The sequence below is a fragment of the Leptodactylus fuscus genome, chromosome 4 (assembly GCF_031893055.1).
Source record: "Leptodactylus fuscus isolate aLepFus1 chromosome 4, aLepFus1.hap2, whole genome shotgun sequence".
Lineage (NCBI taxonomy): Eukaryota > Metazoa > Chordata > Amphibia > Anura > Leptodactylidae > Leptodactylus > Leptodactylus fuscus.
The window spans coordinates 100,846,736-100,870,973 of record NC_134268.1 but is presented as its reverse complement, the minus strand read 5'-3'; the positions used below and the strand labels follow the sequence as shown (position 1 = coordinate 100,870,973).

Sequence of the window (24,238 nt, the reverse complement as noted above, 5' to 3'; positions counted from 1 at the left end):
TATGATATATGTTTTTAGGATGTATTCTCATGAAATCTGTATAAAAGTATGTTCCAATCCTGGTATTAGCTACAATGTAACTCAGCAGTTTCATGGGGAACAATGGATAATTAAAAGCAATCATTAGAACATTTCACATAAAACATCCATATTATAGTGTTACATAACATAATATCACACAACTATTTACCATACGAGGTTCATATTAATATAATGGTGTCCAGCTTTCATAGATTCCCTGCATATTGCAGTAGTTTAATGTATTGAGCAAATGAGGTTCAGTATTGTATGTTCTAGTGCGGTCTACACCAGTGATCTGTTCTACTATTAGTGATTACCAAGCAGCCGGCAGACTCATATTGACCTACAGATGCCGACTGTACCATGGACTGCTATGATCTAGAAGATGACTGAATCACTGGTCACTAAGATCCCTACCCTGTATGAAACATAAATGACCACCAAATACTGGAAACAGTATATAGTATAAAGGTAGAAGAAGGATAGCCTTTCTTAAAGGGGCTCTATCATTGGGAAAAGTCATTTTTAACTAAGCACATACATGCATAGCCTTTAGAAAGGCTATTCCACACCTAGCTTTTGTATGTAAATTGCCTCAGTGATCTTTGAATGAGCCTGTGTTTATTCATATGCTAATTAGCTTCCAGCCAGCACAGGAAGTTCCCAGCAGCACTCCTCTCTGCTATTCTCTCCTATCTGTGTGTGCAAACAGGAAGTCATCAGCAGCCGCAGCATCCTGTGCTGTACACATACATAGGAAAGAATAGCAAAGAGGAGTGTACCATGAGACTTCCGAGTTGCACCGACAGGCTAATTAGCATATGAATAAAAACAGGCTCATTCAAAAAACACTGAGGTGATTTACATGCAAAAGGTAGGTGTGGAATAGCATTTCTAAAGGCTATGCAAGGATGTGCTTAGTTAAAAATGACTTTTCCCAATGACAGAGCCCTTTTAAAATGTCATTTTAATGATAGAATCTCTTTAAGGCTAAGACCCCACATTGCAGAAACCACATTAGCTTTTTTTTGTCGCATATTTTGTTGCGGTTTTTTTGAGTCAAAGCAAAAATGGCTGCAAAAGGAATGAGAAATATATATGGAGTAGGCATATTTCTTCCTTCTGCTAAATCCACTCCTGGCTTTGGCTCAAAAACGCAGGAAAATCTGTAACAAAAAAAGCTGCTTTTCTGCAACATGGGGCCTTAGCTTCAAGGGGTTTCAGATTGGTAAATTTATGACAAATCCTCAGCATACACCATAAATGTCTCATAGATGCAGGTCCCACTTCAGGAGGTAATACAGAGCTATTCACAGATGTTTTCTATCGTTACATACACCCATCTGTCTTTTTGTAACCCAATAGTGCTATGTTCATACCATATCTTCTTATAGACCTCCAAAGCAAACGTATTTAACTTCTAAATACTCATCTATGCCATATTTGGATCCTTCTCTTCCAATGCCTGACTGTTTTACTCCACCAAATGGACACTCAACGGATGATAGCAATCCTTCATTAACCCCCACCATACCAACTTCTAGACGTTCTGCCACTCGCCAGATTTGTGCTGGGTCCTGAGAATAGAAGTAACCTGCAAATACATACAAACATGTTTCTATGTGTCAAGATCAGCAGCATATGCATCCTCACTAAGGCCTCATTCACATGTCAGTGTTTTCCATCAATGACCATGAGCTAAAACCAGCTTGGAGACTACAAAGTGTTTGGTGTTTTCAGCCTGGTTTTGGCGCACATTCACTAATGCAAAGCTGATCAAAATAAGGACATGTGCCTAACTCTAAAAACCTTTGGCTATACAAGTGTGCATGGAAATAATTTACATCACTATATACACATTATATCCTCTATCTATCTTTATTATTACACTTTAGCAAATAATCCCCATTAATATGATACAATCTATCAAAAAGGTTTTGCAACTGACATGGCATCATGGCAGTCGTTGCTAAAACGGATTGATGCTTGGCATAGTGGTTGCCAGCTTCATAGTAGTCCAGCAGCATTTCTGTAGGTATAATTAATGCAATGGTTTCTAAATTTACAGCACGTCCACTGTGGATATTTTTATGCAATGTGTGCATGGGAATAGCCAGAATCCCATCCACTTTGCAGGGACTGTAAAACTCTGCGTTTTTTTGTGTAATGTAAATCACGGCATTTGTGCTACATGGAGCCCCCACCTAAAACTCTCTCTATAAATGAGAGCATACCTGCTAATCCTACATTGGCTGAATTTGCTATTGCAATTGCTTCCTCTTCAGTATCAAACCTGGTATAAAGAAAAAGAGATACAATGACATTTGTCAATGACAATAACACATGACCATTACCAGCGGGTTAATAAAATAACCTATATTTACATCACAACATTTTCCACATATATGAAATTGTCCCTGCTGCTCAAGTGACATAAAGTCTATATGTATCTAAAGCAGAATAACATGGCACCAAGGACTGTGTGCGCTCTGTACCAGGAGAAAATTTAAGCAGAACAGTTTTAACAGGTGGATGCTAATGCTGCACTTGAGCGCAAAGTGGAAGGATTGGAAAGCATTGACAGCAAAGAGCCCAAAAAAAATTCACAGAAAAACTCCAAAGCACAGTTTGGATTGGCATATTGTAAGGTTGTGAAATAATAAATCGTCAGTAACTAACTTTGGTCAGTAGGCGGCAGCAAATTGATAACCTGCCCATAGGAATTTAAAAGGGTATTCCCACGTCGCATACTCACCAGTCTTCACTGCTGTAAAATCTTCTTTCTTCCTGGTTTCTTGCGTCATTTGGTGGGCTGGGTTTCACATGCAACCTGCCATTTAGCTCCGCCCCCAAATTAGTGTGTAGCTCCACGCACCACATAGCGTGATCCTATGGGGTGGCTGAAGGGCCTGTGATGTCATCAAAGGTCCTCAATATTGGACTATGAAATACAGGCAGGAGCAACTCCATTCTGTGTTACATACAGAGACTGCCTGTCTCTGCCATAATGAACACAATTGAATTAGCTAGCCTGATAACTGGGAGAACAGAAGACGAGTTCATAAATGAAAGCAGCTCCCCTCCTCTATCTTAGGTCATGTGGTGTAGACACAGGAATAGCTAGAAACACAGGCTGGCTCCCGTGCACTTAGTCCCTCTTCCCTCCCCCCTGAGAGCAGGCAGATACTTCACTTGACTTTTGAGCAGATAAGTCAAGGAATGTGTCAACAATGAATTGAATAAAGTAAGATAGTGGACAAACAAAGCAGTTTTGCTGAAGCAATGTATTTAGAAAAAGTCTTAAATCCACATTAACAAGCAGTATAGATAGGATCCTTGTGATGGGACAACCCCTTTAAAGGGGTATTCCCATAACTCTTGTTCTGCAGCCTGCAGGCTGTCTGCTCTCTTCACTTCCTGGTTTTCTGGGCACATTGGTGGGCAGGGTTTCACTTGCTCTGCTATCTGCTATGTTTGCAGTTTGTAATGAGGCATTGGTTGTAAATCATTACCACAGTATGAAGCTGATGCAGAGGCTGATGTAGCAGAGCTGGATATGAGTCAGCTTGCATTACATACAGAGGTACTGGACTCCTTATCTCAGCCCTTATCAGCCAAATTCAATTAAACCGGCTGATAAGTGGAAGACCTGAAGATAGACAGCACAGTAATCCCGGAGCTCTCACCTCCCCCCTCCACTATCTGAGGAGCTCCGTTGCTTGTCAGACATAAGCAGCACTCAGCCCCTCCCTCCCCCCCTGAGAGCAGGCATCTAAGTCACTTGGAAAATGAGCAGATAAGCCCAGTGGCCATAGAAACGCAGTATCAATAATGAAGTGAATAAATTAAGATAGCCGCCAAACAAAGCAGTTTTGATAAAGCAATGTATTTAGGAAAAGTCTTAAATCCACATAAACTAGCAGTATAGATAGGATTCTTGTTATGGGACAACCCCTTTAAAGGACTTGCATCTGTCACCTGGTTAAGTAACTGTGGGAACTAGAGTACAGTGTTAGTTTGCTGCAAGACTCTGTTCCATATTATTTTGTATTTCTTCTCTCTTTATACCTTGTTGCATATTTTCCCAGATCTCTCTTCATTGATTTATGCAGTAAACATTGTCCTGGGAATTAAAGCACTGTGTGTGTCTGTGTGGCATCATGTACCTGCTGAAACTGTGGGCCCAGCTCTTGGTTCTCTTTCAATATGAAGCAGAGGAAACTAGTATGACCATCACTAGAGTCATAACTCCCAACTTTCAAAGCACAAAAAGAGGGACAGAATGTACGGCACACTGTGTATGCTGCAGCAAATGTAGCCCCACCCATTTCCACTTTGGCTCCGCCTATTCCCATCCAGCTGCCCTCAATTTAATGTCCCTCTACAGATACCCCCACAGTTTAATACCCCCCTTCAGTTGTTCCCACAGTTTAATTTCCCCCTCCCGATGCCCCCTGTTAAGGTCCCCCTCCATCTGCCCCCATAGTTTAATGTCCCACCTCCAGCTGCCCTAAGTTTAATGTCCCACCTCCAGCTGTCCCCACAGTTTAATATCCCCTCTCCAGATTTCCCCACAGTTAAAAATCCCCCTGCAGTTGCCCCAGCAATATTATGTCCCTCTTCTGGTACCAAAAAAACTTAAAAATCACTAATACCTTGCCCTGTTCCCTGCTGTTCCTCTATTTTGTCTCTGCTCCTGGATGCTTCAGGGAGCTTGAGGTGGAATGTAAGTGACGACATCACATCGCTCCTACTAGTCCCGAAGCAGAGACGGAGGCAAGTGGTGAAGCAGAGAACTCTGAGTAGAAGCCAGGACGTACCGACTGGGACAGTGGGATAGGACCTGGAATCTGGGACTAAGACCACAAGAAGCGAGCCACAACTAAAAAGGACTGCAGAAAAGACTGTGGCAGAAATGCATCGTGGTTTTTTTTGCAGTGCTTTTTACAGAAAGACAGTTTTCTTTTGCAGACTTTCTGTCCCTACATGGAAACTGTCAGTGTTTCCATAGTCCATAGGTATAATTGACATGCTGCGACTTACAAAAACATTACGGTTTTTGAAATCGCGTTTCCACTGCCGATTTTTTTTTGGTGGGGATGGAATTAGCTAGAAGGGTATTGGTACTGTAATATCTGGGGCCCCAGCCTTAGGTTATATTCACACAACAGTTAAAAACAAAACAAAACATGAAAAACTAATAAAAGAGTTTTTTTACTGATGATTTTCACCTGTGGGGAACTTGTATTCATGGATCCATTATAGACTTGAAAGTGGACAAATTAAGACATGTGAATAGCACCATAGATCGTCATTGTTTTTAAAACAGCAGTGTTTTAAAAAAAATCCCTGTTCCCAGGCCTGAGGACAACATGGTTCCAGACTGCCATTAGAGATTATGAATATTATATTTAGATTTACAGTGGCTTGCAAAAGTGTTCATAACCCTTGAACTTTTTCACATTTTGTCACCTTACAACCACAAACTTCAATGCATTTTATTGAGATTTTAAGTGATAGACCAACACAATGTAAGAGATAACTGTGAAGTGGAACAAAATTGATACACGGTTTTCAAAATTTTAATCAAATATAAATCTGAAAAGTGTGACATGCAAAAGTATTCAAGCCTCCTGTACTCTGATACCCCTAAATAAATTCCATAAAATGCAATCAATTGCATTCAGAAGTCACTTAGTCAACTGTGTGTAATTTAGTCTCAGTATACATACACCTGTTCTGTGAAGGCCTCAGTGGTTTGTTAGAGAACACTAGTGAACAAACAGCATCATGAAGACCAAGGAACTTATCAGACAGGTCAGAGATAAAGTTTAAAGCAGGGTTAGGTTATAAAAACATATTCCAAAACTTTGAGCATCCCAAGGAGCGCTGTTCAATCCATCATCCAAAAATGGAAAAAGTATTCTACAACTGCAAACCTACCAAGACATGCTCGTCCACATAAACTGACAGATCGAGCAAGGAGAGCACTGGTCAGAGAAACAGCCAAGATGCCCATGGTCACTCTGGAGGAGCTGCAGAAATCCACAGCTCAGGTGGGAGAATTTGTCCACAGGAAAACTATAAGTCATGCACTCCACAAATCTGGCCTTTATGGAAGAGTGACAAAAAGAAAACCAAGAAAACCATTGTTGAAATAAAGACATAAGAAGTGCCATTTGCAGTTTGCCACAAGCCATATAGAGGACACAGCAAAAATGTGGAAGAAGGTCCTCTGCTCAGATGAGACCAAAGTTGAACTTTTTGGCCTAAATGCAAAGTGCTATGTGTGGCAGAAAAGTAACACTGCTCATCACCCTGAACACGTCATCCCCACTGTGAAACATGGTAGCGGCAACATCATGCTGTAGGGAAGCTTTTCTTCAGCAGAGACAGGGAATCTGGTCAGGGTTGATGGGAAGATAACTAAATACAGAGCAATCCTGTAAGAAAATCTGTTGGAGGCTACAAAAGATTTAAAACTGGGAAGGAGATTCACTTTCCAGCAAGACTATGACCCTAAACATGCAGCAAGAACTATAGTGGAATGGTTTAGATCAAAGAATGTTCATGTGTTAGAATGGCGCAGTCAAAGTCCAGATCTCAATCCCATTGAGCATCTGCGGCAAGACATGAAAATTGCTGTTCAGACGCTCTCCATCCAATCTGGCTGAGCTATTTTGCAAAGAAGAAAAGGGAAAAATCTCAGTCTCTAGATGCGCAAAACTGGTAGAGGCATACCCCAAAAGATTTGCAGCTGTAATTGCAGTGAAATGTGGCTCTACAGTTTTGATATAGGGGGCCGGAATATTTTTGCATGTCACACTTATCAGATTTTCATCAACCATGTATCATTTTCATTCCACTTCACAATTATCTGCTACTTTGTGTTGGTCTATCACTTAAAATCTTAATAAAATACATTAAAGTTTGTGGTTGTAAGGTGACAAAATGTGAAAAAATTCAAGGATCATGAATACTTGAAATCTCCTAATATAATCTTTGTAATACCAAATAAAGGATCAAAGTGTCTTTTGTCTAAAAAGGAGAAAGTGAAATGCTTTCTTACTCGATGACTGGAGCTAGAGGTCCAAATGTTTCTTCTTTAGCACAAAGCATCTGCGTGGTAACATTGCTCAGCAAGGTTGGCTCATAGAAGTTCCTGCCAGCATCTGATGGTTTGCCTCCAGCTACAAGTCGAGCTCCTTGAGACACGGCATCTTTTATATGGCGCTCCACCTACAGTTACAACATAGATTTGTGTATGGCAAAAATTGTTGTTGTTTTTTTTAGAATTTAACAAGAGTCTGTCACCAGAACCCAGCGCCGAAGATAGATATCTTAGGGTGTGTTCACACGGAAAATACGGTAGTGTTTGCGCCGCATTTTTTTACGGTGTGCGTTTACGCGGCGTGATTTTACCACCGTTACTCCGTGTGAACGCACCCTTTAGGGATATCTGAATCAAACAATATTTTTCCCTTGTGAACCTGTGCCACTTTTGTTGAGATATCACCGTTTTTGTTGATTTGCGACAATACCCTTGTTGCACTAAAGAGCTCACTTGTATATTAACAAATATGGCAATAACTTGGCAAGGGGAAAACACCCTTTAATTCATGTGACCCTCTACATGTTCAGGTCTGGGTTGATATTGTAGGTTCTCAGATAGACTCCCTTTAAATATACATAAATCAGGGATCGGTAGTGCGCCTTCTTTACTAGTCCTCAGTGGCGTAACTACCGCAGAGGCAGCTCCCACAGGGCCCAGAACATTAGGGGGGGTCCGGTGACAGCCGCTACTGCTGTCTTTTTTTCTTTTTTCTTAATAGGCCGTTACCGGGTGGAGTCCAGCCAGTAACGGGCCCTATTTACTTACCGATCCTGGCTGGACCAGGATTGGTAAGTGACACCGCGGGCCCCGCAAAGACTATTATTATACTTGGGGGTCTTTGCAGATTCCCGAGTATAATGATCGGTGGCCCAGGAGAGGTAAGAAACATAAAAAACTGTGTTACTTACCTCTACGGGCAGGCTTCGGCCTAGTTGTCCGACGTCTCTGACGTCCCATAACCCTGGCCTGCGTCCAGGGTCATATGACGTCCGACGTCATTGAAGAAGGCCGACGGCAGAGGTCGATGGCGTAGAGGCCGGGGAACAGGTAAATAACAGTAGTTTTTTATGTTTTTATTCCCCCGGGTCTCTGATTATTATATTCTGGGGTCTGAAAAGACCCCAGAGTATAATAATTGTTATGGGTGTCCACAGTGGAGCATAATACTGAGTGCAGGGTCCACTAAGGGACATAATACTGTGTGCAGGGGCCACTGAGGGACATAATACTGTGTGCAGGGGCCACTGAGGGACATAATACTGTGTGCAGGGGCCAGTATGGGACATAATACTGTGTGCAGGGGCCACTGAGGGACATAATACTGTGTGCAGGGGCCACTGAGGGACGTAATACTGTGTGCAGGGACCACTAAGGGACATAATACTATGTGCATGGGCCACTGAGAGACAACATAGTACTGTGTGCAGGGGCCAATAAGGGACATAATACTGTGTGCAGGGGCCAATAAGGGACATAATACTATGTGCAGGAGCCACTGAGGAACATAATACTGTGTGCAGGGGCCACTATGGGGCATAATACTGTGTGCAGGAGCCACTGAGGGACATAATACTGTGTGCAGGGGCCACTAAGGGACATAATACTGTGTGCAGGGGCCACTAAGGGACATAATACTGTGTGCAGGGGCCACTAATGGACATAATACTGTGTGCAGGGGCCACTAAGGGACATAATACTGTGTGCAGGGGCCACTGAGGGACATAATACTGTGTGCAGGGGCCAGTATGGGACATAATACTGTGTGCAGGGGCCACTGAGGGACATAATACTGTGTGCAGGGGCCACTAAGGGACATAATACTGTGTGCAGGGGCCACTAAGGGACATAATACTGTGTGCAGGGGCCACTAATGGACATAATACTGTGTGCAGGGGCCACTAAGGGACATAATACTGTGTGCAGGGGCCACTGAGGGACATAATACTGTGTGCAGGGGCCAGTATGGGACATAATACTGTGTGCAGGGGCCACTGAGGGACATAATACTGTGTGCAGGGGCCACTGAGGGACGTAATACTGTGTGCAGGGACCACTAAGGGACATAATACTATGTGCATGGGCCACTGAGAGACAACATAGTACTGTGTGCAGGGGCCAATAAGGGACATAATACTGTGTGCAGGGGCCAATAAGGGACATAATACTATGTGCAGGAGCCACTGAGGAACATAATATTGTGTGCAGGGGCCACTATGGGGCATAATACTGTGTGCAGGAGCCACTGAGGGACATAATACTGTGTGCAGGGGCCACTAAGGGACATAATACTGTGTGCAGGGGCCACTAAGGGACATAATACTGTGTGCAGGGGCCACTAAGGGACATAATACTGTGTGCAGGGGCCACTGAGGGACATAATACTGTGTGCAGGGGCCACTAAGGGACATAATACTGTGTGCAGGGGCCACTAAGGGACATAATACTGTGTGCAGGGGCCACTGAGGGACATAATACTGTGTGCAGGGACCACTATGGGGAATAATACTGTGTGCAGGGGCCACTAAGGGACATAATACTGTGTGCAGGGACCACTATGGGGAATAATATTGTGTGCAGGGGCCACTGAGGGACATAATACTGTGTGCAGGGGCCACTGAGGGACATAATACTGTGTGCAGGGGCCACTATGGGGTCGGGGGGGGGGGGGCGTCAAAAGTTTGCCATGGGGCCCTGCCATTCCTAGTTAAGCCACTGCTAGTCCTACAAACATATTTATGAAAACGATTCAAGTTTTATGAAAAGTCTGGATATCAAGCAGTTTGCAGTGGATTTTTAGAAAGCAATATTGATATTCCGGTCAACTCTGCTTCTGCCTCATATAACATGTACTGTATCTCTGGAATCCAGTACTACATTACCTTGTCCACAGCTCTGTCATTAATGAGGGGTCCCTGGGTTACGCCTTCATCAAATCCATTTCCAACATGGAGTTCCTTTGCCATTAGTGCTGACAGTTTTTTCACAAAGGCGTCTTGTATTCCTTTCTGAACCAGGAATCTGTTTGCACTAACACAAGTCTGGATGGAAGATGTATATAGTCAGTATTGCACAGCTATCGTGTCTTAAATGTAATATTAGAGGATCTTATGGGGAAGCCGTGTCCAGTGGATGCTTTCCTGCTTTAAAGAACTAATCCCAGGGTTTGTGAGAGGTGGGGGTATATAGAGACAGTCACTAGCCTATCCTGCAATATAAATGAAGAAGTGATATGACGTAAAGCATATAAAAGGGGGCTGTCCAAAATGGGCATCAAATTTAATATGAGTATAAAATAGGAGCAACAAAATACAGTCCTATGAAAAAGTTTGGGCACCCCTATTAATCTTAATCATTTTTAGTTCTAAATATTTTGGTGTTTGCAACAGCCATTTCAGTTTGATATATCTAATAACTGATGGACACAGTAATATTTCAGGATTGAAATGAGGTTTATTGTACTAACAGAAAATGCGCAATATGCATTAAACCAAAATTTGACCGGTGCAAAAATATGGGCACCTCAACAGAAAAGTGACATTAATATTTAGTACATCCTCCTTTTGCAAAGATAACAGCCTCTAGTCGCTTCCTGTAGCTTTTAATCAGTTCCTGGATCCTGGATGAAGGTATTTTGGACCATTTCTTTCTACAAAACAATTCAAGTTCAGTTAAGTTTGATGGTCGCCGAACATGGACAGCCCGCTCTCAAATGATCTGAAAACAAAGATTGTTCAACATAGTTGTTCAGGGGAAGGATACAAAATGTTGTCTCAGAGATTTAACCTGTCAGTTTCCACTGTGAGGAACATAGTAAGGAAATGGAAGACCACAGGGACAGTTCTTGTTAAGCCCAGAAGTGGCAGGCCAAGAAAAATATCAGAAAGGCAGAGAAGAAGAATGGTGAGAACAGTCAAGGACAATCCACAGACCACCTCCAAAGAGCTGCAGCATCATCTTGCTGCAGATGGTGTCACTGTGCATCGGTCAACTATACAGCGCACTTTGCACAAATAGAAGCTGTATGGGAGAGTGATGAGAAAGAAGCCGTTTCTGCACGTACGCCACAAATAGAGTTGCCTGAGGTATGAAAAAGCACATTTGGACAAGGCAGCTTCATTTTGGAAACAAAAATTGAGTTGTTTGGTTATAAAAAAAGGCGTTATGCATGGCGTCCAAAAAGAAACAGCATTCCAAGAAAAACACATGCTACCCACTGTAAAATTTGGTGGAGGTTCCATCATGCTTTGGGGCTGTGTGGCCAATGCCGGCATCGGGAATCTTGTTAAAGTTGAGGGTCGCATGGATTCCACTCAGTATCAGCAGATTCTTGAGAATAATGTTCAAGAATCAGTGACGAAGTTGAAGTTACGCCGGGGATGGATATTTCAGCAAGACAATGATCCAAAACACCGCTCCAAATCCTCAGGTATTCATGCAGAGGAACAATTACAATGTTCTGGAATGGCCATCCCAGTCCCCAGACCTGAATATCATTGAACATCTGTGGGATGATTTGAAGTGGGCTGTCCATGCTCGGCGACCATCTAACTTAACTGAACTTGAATTGTTTGTCCAAAATACCTTTATCCAGGATCCAGGAACTGATTAAAAGCTACAGGAAGCGACTAGAGGCTGTTATCTTTGCAAAAGGAGGATCTACTAAATATTAATGTCACTTTTCTGTTGAGGTGCCCATACTTTTGCACCGGTCAAATTTTGGTTTAATGCATATTGCACATTTTCTGTTAGTACAATAAACCTCATTTCAATCCTGAAATATTACTGTGTCCATCAGTTATTAGATATATCAAACTGAAATGGCTGTTGCAAATACCAAAATATTTAGAACTAAAAATGATTAAGATTAATAGGGGTGCCCAAACTTTTTCATAGGACTGTAGCTCATAAAACAGACAATGTAAGCATAAACTAATGTCTGAAAATTGCGGTTAAGCTCTCTTTCAATTGAATTGCTTTGAGCTCTATACATTGTGCAGATATTGGCATGCTTTGCGTCTTGTGCAGTGGTCACTGTATTGGGAGAGGGAGGAGATGAATTGTATCTATCGCCTTTTGTGTTTGGGTTCTAATTCTTGTCCTTCTTGCCTAGGTTGATAATATAGACTTTGAGACATGCTATCAGCTTTGAAATTTCAGAACTTGTACCTGTCCAGAATTGCGAAATTTACAAGCTAGAGCTCCCGCGGCAGCCTTGTCCAGATCTGCACTGTCAAAAACAATGAATGGGGCATGTCCACCAAGCTCCATGGACACTCTCTTCACAGAATCAGCTGCAAGTCGAAGTAGAATCTGTACATAGGAATAAATGTGGTCAGTCACACAAAGGAAACATATCTGCCAGCTATACTTTGCTTTACATATGAGTTATTATGTGTAATTTCTAATACATTCAGAAATTAAGGGGGTATTTTGGTTACAAATTTCCACATCAATGAAATGAATGTAGCATTGAGCACTTCCGACCTGCTGCTCCCTTCAAATTGGAATGCAAAGCACCCCAGTTGTTGGCTGCTTATATTGGTGATAGGGGTCCAGGGTCTGATGTATTGTCTAATCTTACCTCTCCTGCATATTGCTGTGCAGAAGAGGTAAAGGTTCATTCTCTGTAGCTCTCCAAGTCCTCCCATGTCCTCTATGACCTGCAATAAAAATTTATATCTCTTTGCGTTTTTTTACTCTTCCTTCCCTCTCTGAGTATTAAAACTTAGAAATGTTCTTAACCCTTCACACACTTTGGTCAATGCTGATATTTGCCCCAGGTTGTTGGACTTCAACTACCCAATTCATTTGTTATAAGAGAGATAAGCTGGTAAGTCATTAGATAATTCACTGACGCTTTCTCCTTTCTCTTCGCTCAGGACACATGTAACACTGGACCATGATTGGTCTGCATGTATATGGATGTGTCCACTAAATTATGCATATGTATAGATTAAAGAGGTTGTCCGGTATAACCATAAAACCCTACACTAATCTAAACACACTCCCTTCCTACTTTCTAAATTACATTATTAATCAAAAATGCCTATTTACCCATATCCCTGGGACGGTCATGTGAACGCTTCAGGGACATTTTCTGACTATTCGTTTCCCAATTTCTTGAAATGGATCATCACTACTACACTCCCCCCTCATCCACACCATTATACTTAACTATCTTCTTTCTGTCTAGGCTTCCTTTTCCTGGGAACGGCTCCTACTCCTTCGTTTATATTGGCAGACAATAGAGCCAGAGTCCCGGGTTAGCACTGAAGCCGACAATACATCTTTATTGTGCAAGGTGTGAGCCTGCACAATAGAGAAGTATTGAAGGCAACGGCACACTGATACTCATTCCTTGCAGATGGAAGACCGGAAGAAGACAAGTAAAGTATAATAGGGTAGGGGGATGGGTTGTGTGAGTTATGTAAGGCTAGCAGTGGGAGGAACAGCTAGGGAGACAGGGAGGGGGTGTTAGAGAGGGGAGGAGGAGTGAGCTGGAGATAGTGTGAGAGCCTACAACTACCAGAATGCGTTGCAGTAGGAAACTACACACCATGTAAACAAATTCAGAAGATACTGGGCCTTCCCAGAGAAACCCATAAATCACTCAAAACAGTGCTAAAATTAATTGGGTGCACTTATTAACCCATTAAAAACGCTAACAGACCTTTTTTAAAAATATTATTTTTGCCCAGAAAACCTCTTTAACACATTACTAGCACAAATCATGTTAGGGCTTATTCACATTTGCCTGGTTCTCCATTGTCTTGGCTGGACAGAAAAAGATTGCAAACAACACTTCTCTGTCCTACACAAAGTGCAACCTTTTCCATTGTAGTTGTTGATTCATAAATACATAATAACATTATTATGGCATTACTTTGTGCTTACCTTCCCTGTTGCAGTGGACCCAGTAAAAGAAATTTTAGCTACAGATGGATGCGTGCAAAGAACTTCTCCAACTGCTGGAGCCTTCTCTCGTGAGCAAGGCACAACATTATATACTCCTGCTGGGATCCCGGCCTGGTGAGCAAGCTACAATGGCACAACAGAGAGATATACAGCGACATTAATAGAACAGGAACTTTTATGTAAGCGAGTGTTTCCAAACAGAGAATATTTACCTCTGCAAGTGCCAAGGCAGACAGTGGGGTATCTTCTGCTGGCTTCATGACAACTGTACAGCCAGCAGCTAAGGCAGCACCCACCTTCCTTGTGATCATAGCACTGGGGAAATTCCACTGTTGTGGAGAAAAACAGAGGTAGACTATTTGTATGGATCAAGTACAATGCCATTTAATGCTAAATACACTCTTCCACTACTAGAAAAAACCCCAAAAAACTTGAATAACAAATAATACTACTTAGTTTAAAGGGATTCTATCATTCTAGAAATACCCGTAGGAATAGAGGGTAACTTCTTAATGGATGTCCATTGAGCACAAGAAATGTTTTGAGGTGTTTTGCAGGATAGAGCAGTAGGTTGAAAAGGCTTGGTGCCTTTACATTCATTTTAATGGGAACTGCTATAGCTAAGTGCAGTACTTCAACAATCTCCTTTGGACAAGAGGTTACTTCATGTTACCATATACCTATTAATCTGGCCATACGATGTAGACAAGCTTGTTCGGCTGACAGCTATCGTGCCTGACTTCCTTGGATGAGCTGTGAATGTGTACTGAACTAAGAGAGAGAAGAAAGCTTCTGTCTCATAGGAAAAATGGATCACACAGTTGAAAACCAACCATTTGATTCTTCTGTCCCCCAACATCTGCTTTCAAGGGAAGCTGGAAGGTCTCCATACACATTATCTGGTTGGATTTCTCACCAGAATTGTTGGCTTTGGTTATGTTCACTACATGTAAGAAGGATACAGGCAGTGCCAGTCTTCAGTGGATAAGTGGTCATGTTTGCATGGAACCGTCTCCATTTACTGCCATGGAGGTTACAGAAAGAGCTAAGTAAGTCAAGAAACCCTCAGAAGCTGGAGGTGTTGTACACATGAACCCTGAATGTGACTTACCTAAAAGCTGATATTTTAATTCTACACATTCATTAGTTCTAATATTCTAAATGGCTTCAAAATCCAATTCCAAATGACCACTCACTGGGGTTATAATGGAGGCAACTCCAACTGGCTGTTTTAGTGCTAAAGCACGGCGGTCTTTCATGGGCACAGAAATCACATCTCCATATATGCGACGTGCCTCTTCTGAATACCACTCGAGGAATCCTGCAGCATAGGCTATTTCTCCAAGTGCTTCTTTCGTAGGCTTCCCCTATAAGAATTATACAAACATGTATTTATAATGCTGTAATGTATAAAACCAATTACAGAAAACATATAAAGCATTAAACAAAACCTACAAGTTGTGTAGCGGGTAGGGAGCATTCACACTACCGTCTGTGTCCGCTTCTGCTTCTAATGTCCGTTCAAAATCTTGCACAGACATTAGCAGCGGACACTAGCTGTGTCCGTGACATTTGGCATTGATTTAAATGGACATCAGGTGCGTTCTTTTACTGTCCGTGGGTGTCCTTAACTGTCCATTCCCAAAGATGTCCGACTTTTCAAGCGGACAGAAAAAACCTATATGTCGGGTTTTGCTGTCCGCTTGACGGTAGTGTGAATGCTCCCGTACAACAATCATACCAGGGTATTACTTTACACCTAATGCCTTCTAACTGTGTTGTAATGTCCCGGTACTGCTTGTCCCATTCCCTTTAATAGTCCTTGCAGACCGAGATGGTATGGACATTTGCATATAAGGTAAAGAGATTCCTCCCCCTTCATTCCTTCTATATATTTACCAGTGTTTCTATTTCACCAGAGCCAGCACATAGGGGGGTCTATTAATGCGCCATCTTGTGGATGTTTTGAGTTGCCAGTGTGAAGGAGTGTCCAGTATGATCAGGTGACCTTCAGGACCCATCAAGCTCCCTTGACTGGCCTGGAGGAAGAGGAGTTACAGCCCCCTCTGGGGGGGTTGGGAACCTTTTGTCTTGGTCTTTTGTGTAAAGACATCTAGACAAGAAATGTGGAGTTAGCAGCACATGGAAAGCTGAAAATGTCAGCCAAGTCTCAGGGCACTCCAAACACAGATGGCTTTTCCTCTGTACTCAAGATTCTCCTAAGAGAGTGTTTACCTCTGAAGCTCCAAGCCTACAAGCACTAAAGTTTACGGACCTGTTTTATCCACATATCTGGGACTTCTACACGTATCTCTCTATTCAAGTAAGTCTTTGGGACAAATCTATATTTAAGAAGCCCATAGCTAGTCTGGCAGAATTCGAGGGTCTCCCGCTGCTGGCAATTCTAGTTGCTCTCCTACATACGTGTACCCAGTTTGTTGAGGACTAACCCCCTGGATACAGGCCATCTTTACAAGTATATACAAGTTTAACTACCCAAGCAACTATTAATTAAACTATCCAAAGCATTCCTGCTCCAAGCTCTATCACCTGCTTAATTGGACACTACCTACAAAGATCGCTGTATTGTATGTGAAGAATTACTCCATATGTACATTTGTATTACTTTGTCCTGCTAGTAAAAGAGCAACGACTACCCCCGAGACCTGGTTGTCTGTAGTCATTGTGAGATATCACGTGGGGGTGGGTAGTCGGAGACATCAAAAAGGAGATTTTGTGCACATTTGGGACCCAGGGACCCCCTGAAATCCGGCCACATCTGATATATTACCCGTGATACCAGCCCTGGCCCTCCTGAGTGTTACAGTGTCAAAATAGAAGGTGGACATACAGGATAATGAATCTGTTCTAGAACTTTGTTTCCTGTTACAGGATATAACAAGCACAAAAGTAGTGAAGGAAATTATTTCTATATTAGTGGTCTCTCTCAGACTGTGTTCACATCTGTATTCAGATACTCTATTCCAGATTCCATCATATCTGACTAGAGAAATAGCATGTATTGTATAAATACAGATTTAAAATGAAAAGAAAGAAAAATAGCATTTATACAGTACAATGGACACCATGCAGGAACCCAGCATATGTAAATGACCGCTTCAACTTCAATCATGCTGTTTGTACCACTTCTATGCACTGTCATTGATAGTTTCAAGAAATACCTATTTGTAGAATCCACATGTCACAGAATGCAGAGTCCACAATTTCAGAAGTTAAAAAATGTACTTACATTTTCAGCTGTGATAATTCGAGCAAGTTCATCTTTATGCTGTATCATCAGATCATACCACTTGCGCAAGAGGATGCTTCGTTCCTAAAGAACAAACACAACAGTAGAAAAAGATGGATTCCACTTCAGCGATTGACAAATTACACGCTCAATCTGACTTCTATTGTTCTCAAATGGAAGTAGAGATCAATGCAGGATACTGAAAAAATAAGCACCTGAATGATCCTGCCATGGGTTCAGAGACAGTGTTTGCGGTGCGAGCCAATCCATCGATCAGCCTGATTTATCAGGGGCTAATCAGTGAGTGAAAGCCGTGGCAGAAAACAGGAGGGGCAGAAATGGAAGAGGAACTTTTGGACCGGAATTTGACGCGGAGGCTGCCTCAGATTCCGATCCAAAAAACGGGTAGCCGCAACTGGATGCAGGTGCAGTGCACCCGTATCTAGTCGCGGCACTCCGCTCCAGATTAGGCCCATTCAATGGGCCATAGTCGGGAGGAGGGAGTGTCTTCAGGCGGATGTTGCTAGGTTAATCTGCCTGAAAAATGAGCATGTCGCTTCTTTTTTCTGGGAGCCGGAACAAACGGCTCCCGGAAGAAAGAACTGACCAGCTCCCATTGATTTCAATGGTTGCCATTTTTTTGGTCAGGATTTTGAGGCGGATTCTGCCTTAAAATCCAGACCAAGATACCCAGTTTGAACTCAGCCTTAGTGATGTTACCAAGAGTGTTGCAAATAAAGCATCTGTCACCAATTTCTATTAAAACCAGTAAAACATTTTATATAGATTTGAGAATGAAAAACACATCAAAATACATCAAATTAATAATTAAAAAAAAAAAACCTGTCTGTGAACACGCCCTACAGGAGGTATTAAAATAACAATAAACAGATCTGGTATTGGGTTGTGATATGTGCATCTTTAATATCACATGTTAGGGTTTGGATATGACGTTTATCCATGAGAAGATCATTAACAATAAGACTGGTATTATTTCAGAGGAGCCTGAGCAGAACCTGGAAAATGGTCTTCTCCAAATTACTTCCACGTCACAAGAACATCAGGTGCCAATAAGTGGCGGCCCAGCTAAGGGTCCATTCACACGGAGTAAACATGTGCTCATCTTGGCAAAATACACGTGTAAAGAATACACGTGTAAAAATAAGACTCCCATTGACTTCAATTACATTTTTTACACATGTAAAAAAACGCACCAAAAAACGCGACGCGTTTACTCCGTGTGAATGGACCCTTACAGGTCCTGTTGGTAAGTGGTGAACTGTGCACCATAAAATATGTGGCACGATTATATAATCAATCACAATTCCCAGACAAGGCCGCTAGTGATTTTATCCGATTACATCTGAACTTTCTATTCCCATTATTATTATGCCAACATCTAACTGACCTTACTGGGCACATCTTTCCAGGACTGAAAAGCTTTGGCTGCTGCATTCACGGCTTCCCTGCATTCTCTGGGTCCACAATCTGCAACTTTAACTAGTTCTGTGCCAGTGGCAGGATCTAATACTGGAAAAGTTGCAGAGTCAGATGATTGTAGCCATGAGCCCCCAACATAAGCAGCAGAGCGCAGCAGAGCAGCAGGCACAGATGAGGTGGATGCCATCCTATATGGAAGTCTGAGGATGCCAGACATTGCTCCTCTAAGCACAGCTGTATATCACTGGAATGCTAGATGTGCTGCAATCATTAACTACATGTACACACAGGGCAGCGATCAACTAGACGCTCATCTGCTAGATAATCATTAATAACATGTAATATAGGAGAGCAAAGGTGAGAAAACTAAGAATGTTACAGTACAGTAACCTGCAGACATAAAGTGAAAATAGCACTGCTGGCGTGTGAGTACAGGGTAGAGTCTGTGACCTTAGTGCTGCAATGAGTACGGCTTGCACGTTTACGATTATATACTGTACACCCAATAGAGTGCTGCGCCGTCACGTGTAACACTGGCAATAGCAGGCAGAGAAAACGGTGGTAAGGGCCCCATTTGATCTGCATTCTCCAGGACGCCCTCTCCTCCAATTAAAGAGGACCTGCCACCGTTCATGAATTGCTAAATGCCATACATTATGTGATTGCACTGTGCCCTTGAATAATTTGGACTTTTGCTAAATTTAATGTAATGGGGTCCCCATATACTATCTATAATACTGATGTCTCATGTTGTAGTGAGGCCTTTGGGCTCCAGGACACATAGCTCTGATTCTCCAAGTGGGTTACTACCACTTTATTCTTCCAGGGACTATATCTTTTGAATGGGTGGATGGATCTAAAAAAAAAAAAAAAACTGATCAGAGACATTCAACTACTCTCCTGCATGGAGTTTGTGGAAGCCATTTTGTTACCATAGCAGCCTGGAGACTTCTGAAAGCTCCTAAGCCTGATATGGTAATTATAGTCTGCCTGTATCATAGACCACAATAAAGTAGCAAATTTGCCATAGACCACAATAGACACTATGGTATGAGCAATCTAAAGATCATAGATTTAAAAAAAAACACACAAAGCAAAAAAAAACTAAAAATAAAAATTTTAAAATTGTTTTTAAAAATCATTTTGAAAAAGTTTTAAAACACTACAAATTCAAACTATCCCCTCCTTTTGTTCCTAGATCACATATAAATATAAATAAAGAAAAATAAACATAAATGCATCTTTAGTAGAGATGAGCAAACAATAAAATGTTCGAGATTCGATATTCGTTTCGACTAGCCCCTCAATATTCAACTACTCGAATCAAATATCGAACCCTATTATAGTCTATGGGGGGGAAATGCTTGTTTCAGGGGTAGGCAACATTCAATCAAATTATACTTACCAAGTCCACGAGTGATGGTCGGGCTGCATCCTCCGTGCAGTCTTCTCCTTGCAGCGTCCCCGCGGCATCTTCTGGCTCTGAATTCACTCTGCCAGGCATCGGGCCTGGGCAGAGCCGACTGCGCATGCACGCACTACAAGACGGCGCGGGGAAGCTGCACGGAGAAGACTTCTAAAGGTAGGAGAAGAACCAGCATTGATTGGCCGACTGTATTGCATTCGGCCAATCAATGCTGGCTCTGCATCGAACTTTTCCATTCGAATAGCGAGTGGTACTCGATTGAGTACGAGTATTTTGAATACCGTAGTATTTGATCGAATACCTACTCGATCGAGTACTACTCGCTCATCTCTAATCTTTAGGCATCCTCAAGTCCAAAAATGCCTGAAATATTAAAATATAAAACCATGTAGCTCATACAGTCGAGCTATAAAGAATTAAAATGGCTGAATTGCCATTGTTTTCATCATTTCACCTCCCACAATAAATTGAATTGAATAAAATGGAGTAAAAAGTGATGAAGACTTCAACCATTCCCCAAAATGGTATCAATAAAAACTACATATTGATTCTCATAAAATACACCTTCCACAGCTTCCACACTCAAAGATAAAAAAAAGTTATGGGCGTCACAAAATGGTGATTCAGAATTTTTTTTTTAATTTTCAAAATACTGTGAATTGGCCATAAAGCGTAATATTTTTATTTTTCTGTTTATAGAGCTGTATGAGGGCTTCATTTTTGGGCTTCACAATTGTACTATTTAATATACAATGTATTGGGAAACTAGAAAATTTCAGAATGGTGTGGAATTAGAAAAAACTGTATTTGCAACATTTTCTTACACATTTAGTTTTCACAGCATTAGCTGTGCAGCCAAAGTGATATGCTAATTATATTCTGTGATATGTTTATGACTATACCAAATTTATATAGCTTTTGTGATTTAATATCTAAAACTTATTTATGTCAACTAATTTTGACATCCTTTATACCATTTTGGGGATAATCTGACATTTTCATTGCTTTTTGTTCAATTTCTTTTGTGAGGCAAAGCATCAAAAAAGTGACAGTTTGGTGATTTTTTTTTTCTGCTACAGTGTTCACCACATGCATAAATGTTGGTACCCCTGAAATTTTTGAAGTAAAATGAATTATTTCTCCTAGAAAATTATTGCAATTACACATTTTGTTATACACATGTTTTGTTCATTTGTGTGTATTAGAACAACAGGAAAAAAAAACTAAGACAAAAGGTAAACCCACCTTTTAGAAATTGTGGGTAAATAACTTTGTTTCAAGCATGTGATGCTTCAAACAAACTTGCTTGTAGCAAGTAACAAGTGTGGGAAATATAAAAAGCACACCTGAAACCATATAAAAAGGAGAGATTGCATGTCTGTGTTTGCCACACTAAACATGGAGAACAGAAAGAGAAGAAGGGAACTGTCTAAAGACTTGAGAACCAAAATTGTGGAAAAATATCAACGATCTCAAGGTTACAAGTCCATCTTCAGAAATCTTGATGTTCCTTTGTTCATGGTGCACAACATAATCAAGAAGTTTACAACCCATGACACTGCAGCTAATCTCCCTGGACATGGACGGAAGAGAAAAATTGATTAAAAAGTTGCAACCATCACCAGATTTGGCTTCCTATACCATCTTTATGCTGACGTCACTCAACTATATACCTCATCTCATGACATCATCCCTGCACTAATACGGAACAACAGTGATTGTCTCTTTGTTGTCTCAAATATCATGTCTCCCTTTATCTGAAACTGAATCTCTCAAAGACTGGACTACTGCTGTTTCCACCTTCTAATAGATTTGTCCCTGATATATCCATTGCAGTCTCTGGCCTTTCCATAACTCCTGACCATTGCCTCAGGGTTAGGTTAGATTCAGAACTTTTTTTTACACCCCAATATCCAATCACTTGCACACTCATGTCTGACTTAGTCTAGACGCTATAGTGATGCCTCGGGTCTGTGCCAGTCGCTACATTGGCTGCCTATTCATTATAGAATCCTATTAATATTCTAAATGTGAAATGTTTGTGAGTTTGTGGGTTTGTGACTTTGGATGTTCGGATGTTTGGCGGTCAATCACGCAAAAAACCGCTCCACCGATTTGGCTGAAATTTTCCACAAACATAGTCCCTACACTCGATTGCGCAATAGGCTACTTTTTGTGACAATAGCGCACATACGTTTTTCCCAGGACCCCCACAAAACCCAAACTCCCATCATTATCTCTGCAATCTCACACACTTTGGACCATAGCAAGCCACAACATTCATATTAACCCCTCCAGCAGAGGTCAGCAACCCCTGGCACACATGCCAAGAGTGGTACTCCTGCCATATTTCACTGGCACGCCAGCAGCACAGGACCTGCAAGAGTTAAATGAAGTCCGAGTCTCTTCAGTGCTGTGCTAGAGCTGAGGCATAAGGACACTCCCCTTTGAGAGGGGTGCAGGAAACCCAGGGGGTGGAGCTTAATCGCACAAGTGTCTACCTGCTATAGTGATAGCTCCTGCCGAAGCTGCTAGCAAACTGAAAGTAAGCAACACACAGCTACCTTCCTTTACTTCCTATTCTCATTAATGTCAGCCATTTGGGGTTAGTAGTTTAGTGTTAGTAACTCCATGTGCCTCACATTAATAGGAATAAACCCCATCATGTCCCTCATATTAACCCCTGTGTGCCTCATATAAAGATTACTAATATGTGAGACATATGGAGGGACTAATAAAAAACCTCAGTAATGAAGATACTTAATTATTACCTCCAAGTCTCTCACATATCAGTAACTAGAGATGAGCGAGTACTGTTGGGATCAGCCGATCCGAACAGCACGCTCCATAGAAATGAATGGATGCACCTGGTACTTCCGCTTGGACGTAGCCGGCGCGCTTAACCCCCCGCGTGCCGGCTACGTCCATTCATTTCTATGCGAGCGTGCTGTTCGGATCGGCTGATCCCAACAGTACTCGCTCATCTCTATCAGTAACTCTTACACAGGGGTTAATGTGAGGGACATGATGGGGTTAATTGCTATTAATAAGAGGCACATGGAGTTACTAAACTGTCATGCACAGGGCCAGACTTTATGTTGCTTGCTCAAGGGTATCCTGTGCCCAAACCTTACATGTACTGGCGCAAAATAACAACTCATACAATGTCGTATATCGAAGTATATTCACTTGAAATACCTCTGTCCCAAAGACACTATGTACAGTTTATACCAACACCGTATAGCGGCTGAAATACAAATTACATTCAACACAAAAGTCTCATGTGCTCTCAGAATTACAGCAAAAATAAGATACACAGTTACATTTTATATCCCATTCCTTATACACAGTACGAAAACCTTACCCGCGCCTGTATATACCCACTGCTACAATCACCGCAGACGAAGTCGCGGGTACCAGCTAGTACAATATAAGGGTAAGTTCACACTGAGTAAACGCTAGCTTATTTTGTAGAGTAAAATTACACTTGTAAATTTTGCTATCCCATTGACTTCAATGATATTTTTTTACAAGTGTAAAAATACGCCTGTAAAAAATACGCCTGTAAAAAATACGCCTGTAAAAATACGCCTGTAAAATGTCATTGAAGTCAATGGGATAGCAAAATTTACAAGTGTAATTTTACTCTACAAAATAAGCTAGCGTTTACTCAGTGTGAATGCACCCTAAAGTTATCACCCTCATCCACAAGGCTCTCCATTATGCTGCACCTCCCTACATTTCCTCCCTCATCTCTGTCTACCGCCCAACCTATGCTCTCCGTTCACTCAATGACCTAAGACTAACATTCTTTATTATCAGAACCTCCCACTCCCGTAACCAAGACTTCTACAGAGTTGCACCACTTCTCTGGAATGCCTGCTGGGATTATGCGGAAACTGCATGGACATGCAGGACTTTGTGTCTGTGCAAAAAAAACAGTTTCACAGCGGGGTGCTGCATACGGACACCAGCGGTTTGCTTGAAAAACCAATTGAAATGAATTGGTTTTTAAAATGACCATATGCACGCCATCCCCAACCTGTTTTTTATGCAATTTCGACTGAATCAC

At 41.8% G+C, this 24,238-nt stretch overlaps 1 protein-coding gene across 1 annotated transcript; it reads right to left on the bottom strand.

The window, feature by feature from the left end:
* Positions 1-1,345: 1,345 nt before the first annotated feature.
* ALDH5A1 (aldehyde dehydrogenase 5 family member A1) lies at positions 1,346-18,957 on the bottom strand. The gene is made up of 10 exons (XM_075270972.1): positions 18,709-18,957; positions 17,301-17,384; positions 15,247-15,417; positions 14,263-14,379; positions 14,030-14,173; positions 12,302-12,445; positions 10,015-10,173; positions 7,091-7,260; positions 2,256-2,314; positions 1,346-1,615 (listed from the first exon to the last, which is right to left on the bottom strand). The coding sequence occupies exons 1-10, from the start codon at positions 18,955-18,957 to the stop codon at positions 1,410-1,412; spliced, it is 1,503 nt and encodes a 500-aa protein (XP_075127073.1). The 3' UTR covers positions 1,346-1,409.
* Between the last annotated feature and the right edge of the window lie 5,281 nt (positions 18,958-24,238).

Excerpts from the sequence above, each read along its gene's own strand:
- ALDH5A1 (XM_075270972.1), bottom strand. The coding sequence starts at position 18,957 with ATGTCTGGCATCCTCAGACTTCCATATAGGATGGCATCCACCTCATCT. Across the intron at positions 15,418-17,300 it reads GAATTATCACAGCTGAAAAT|GGGAAGCCTACGAAAGAAGC; the intron begins GTAAGTACATTT and ends TAATTCTTATAG. Across the intron at positions 12,446-14,029 it reads GGTCCACTGCAACAGGGAAG|ATTCTACTTCGACTTGCAGC; the intron begins GTAAGCACAAAG and ends TCCTATGTACAG.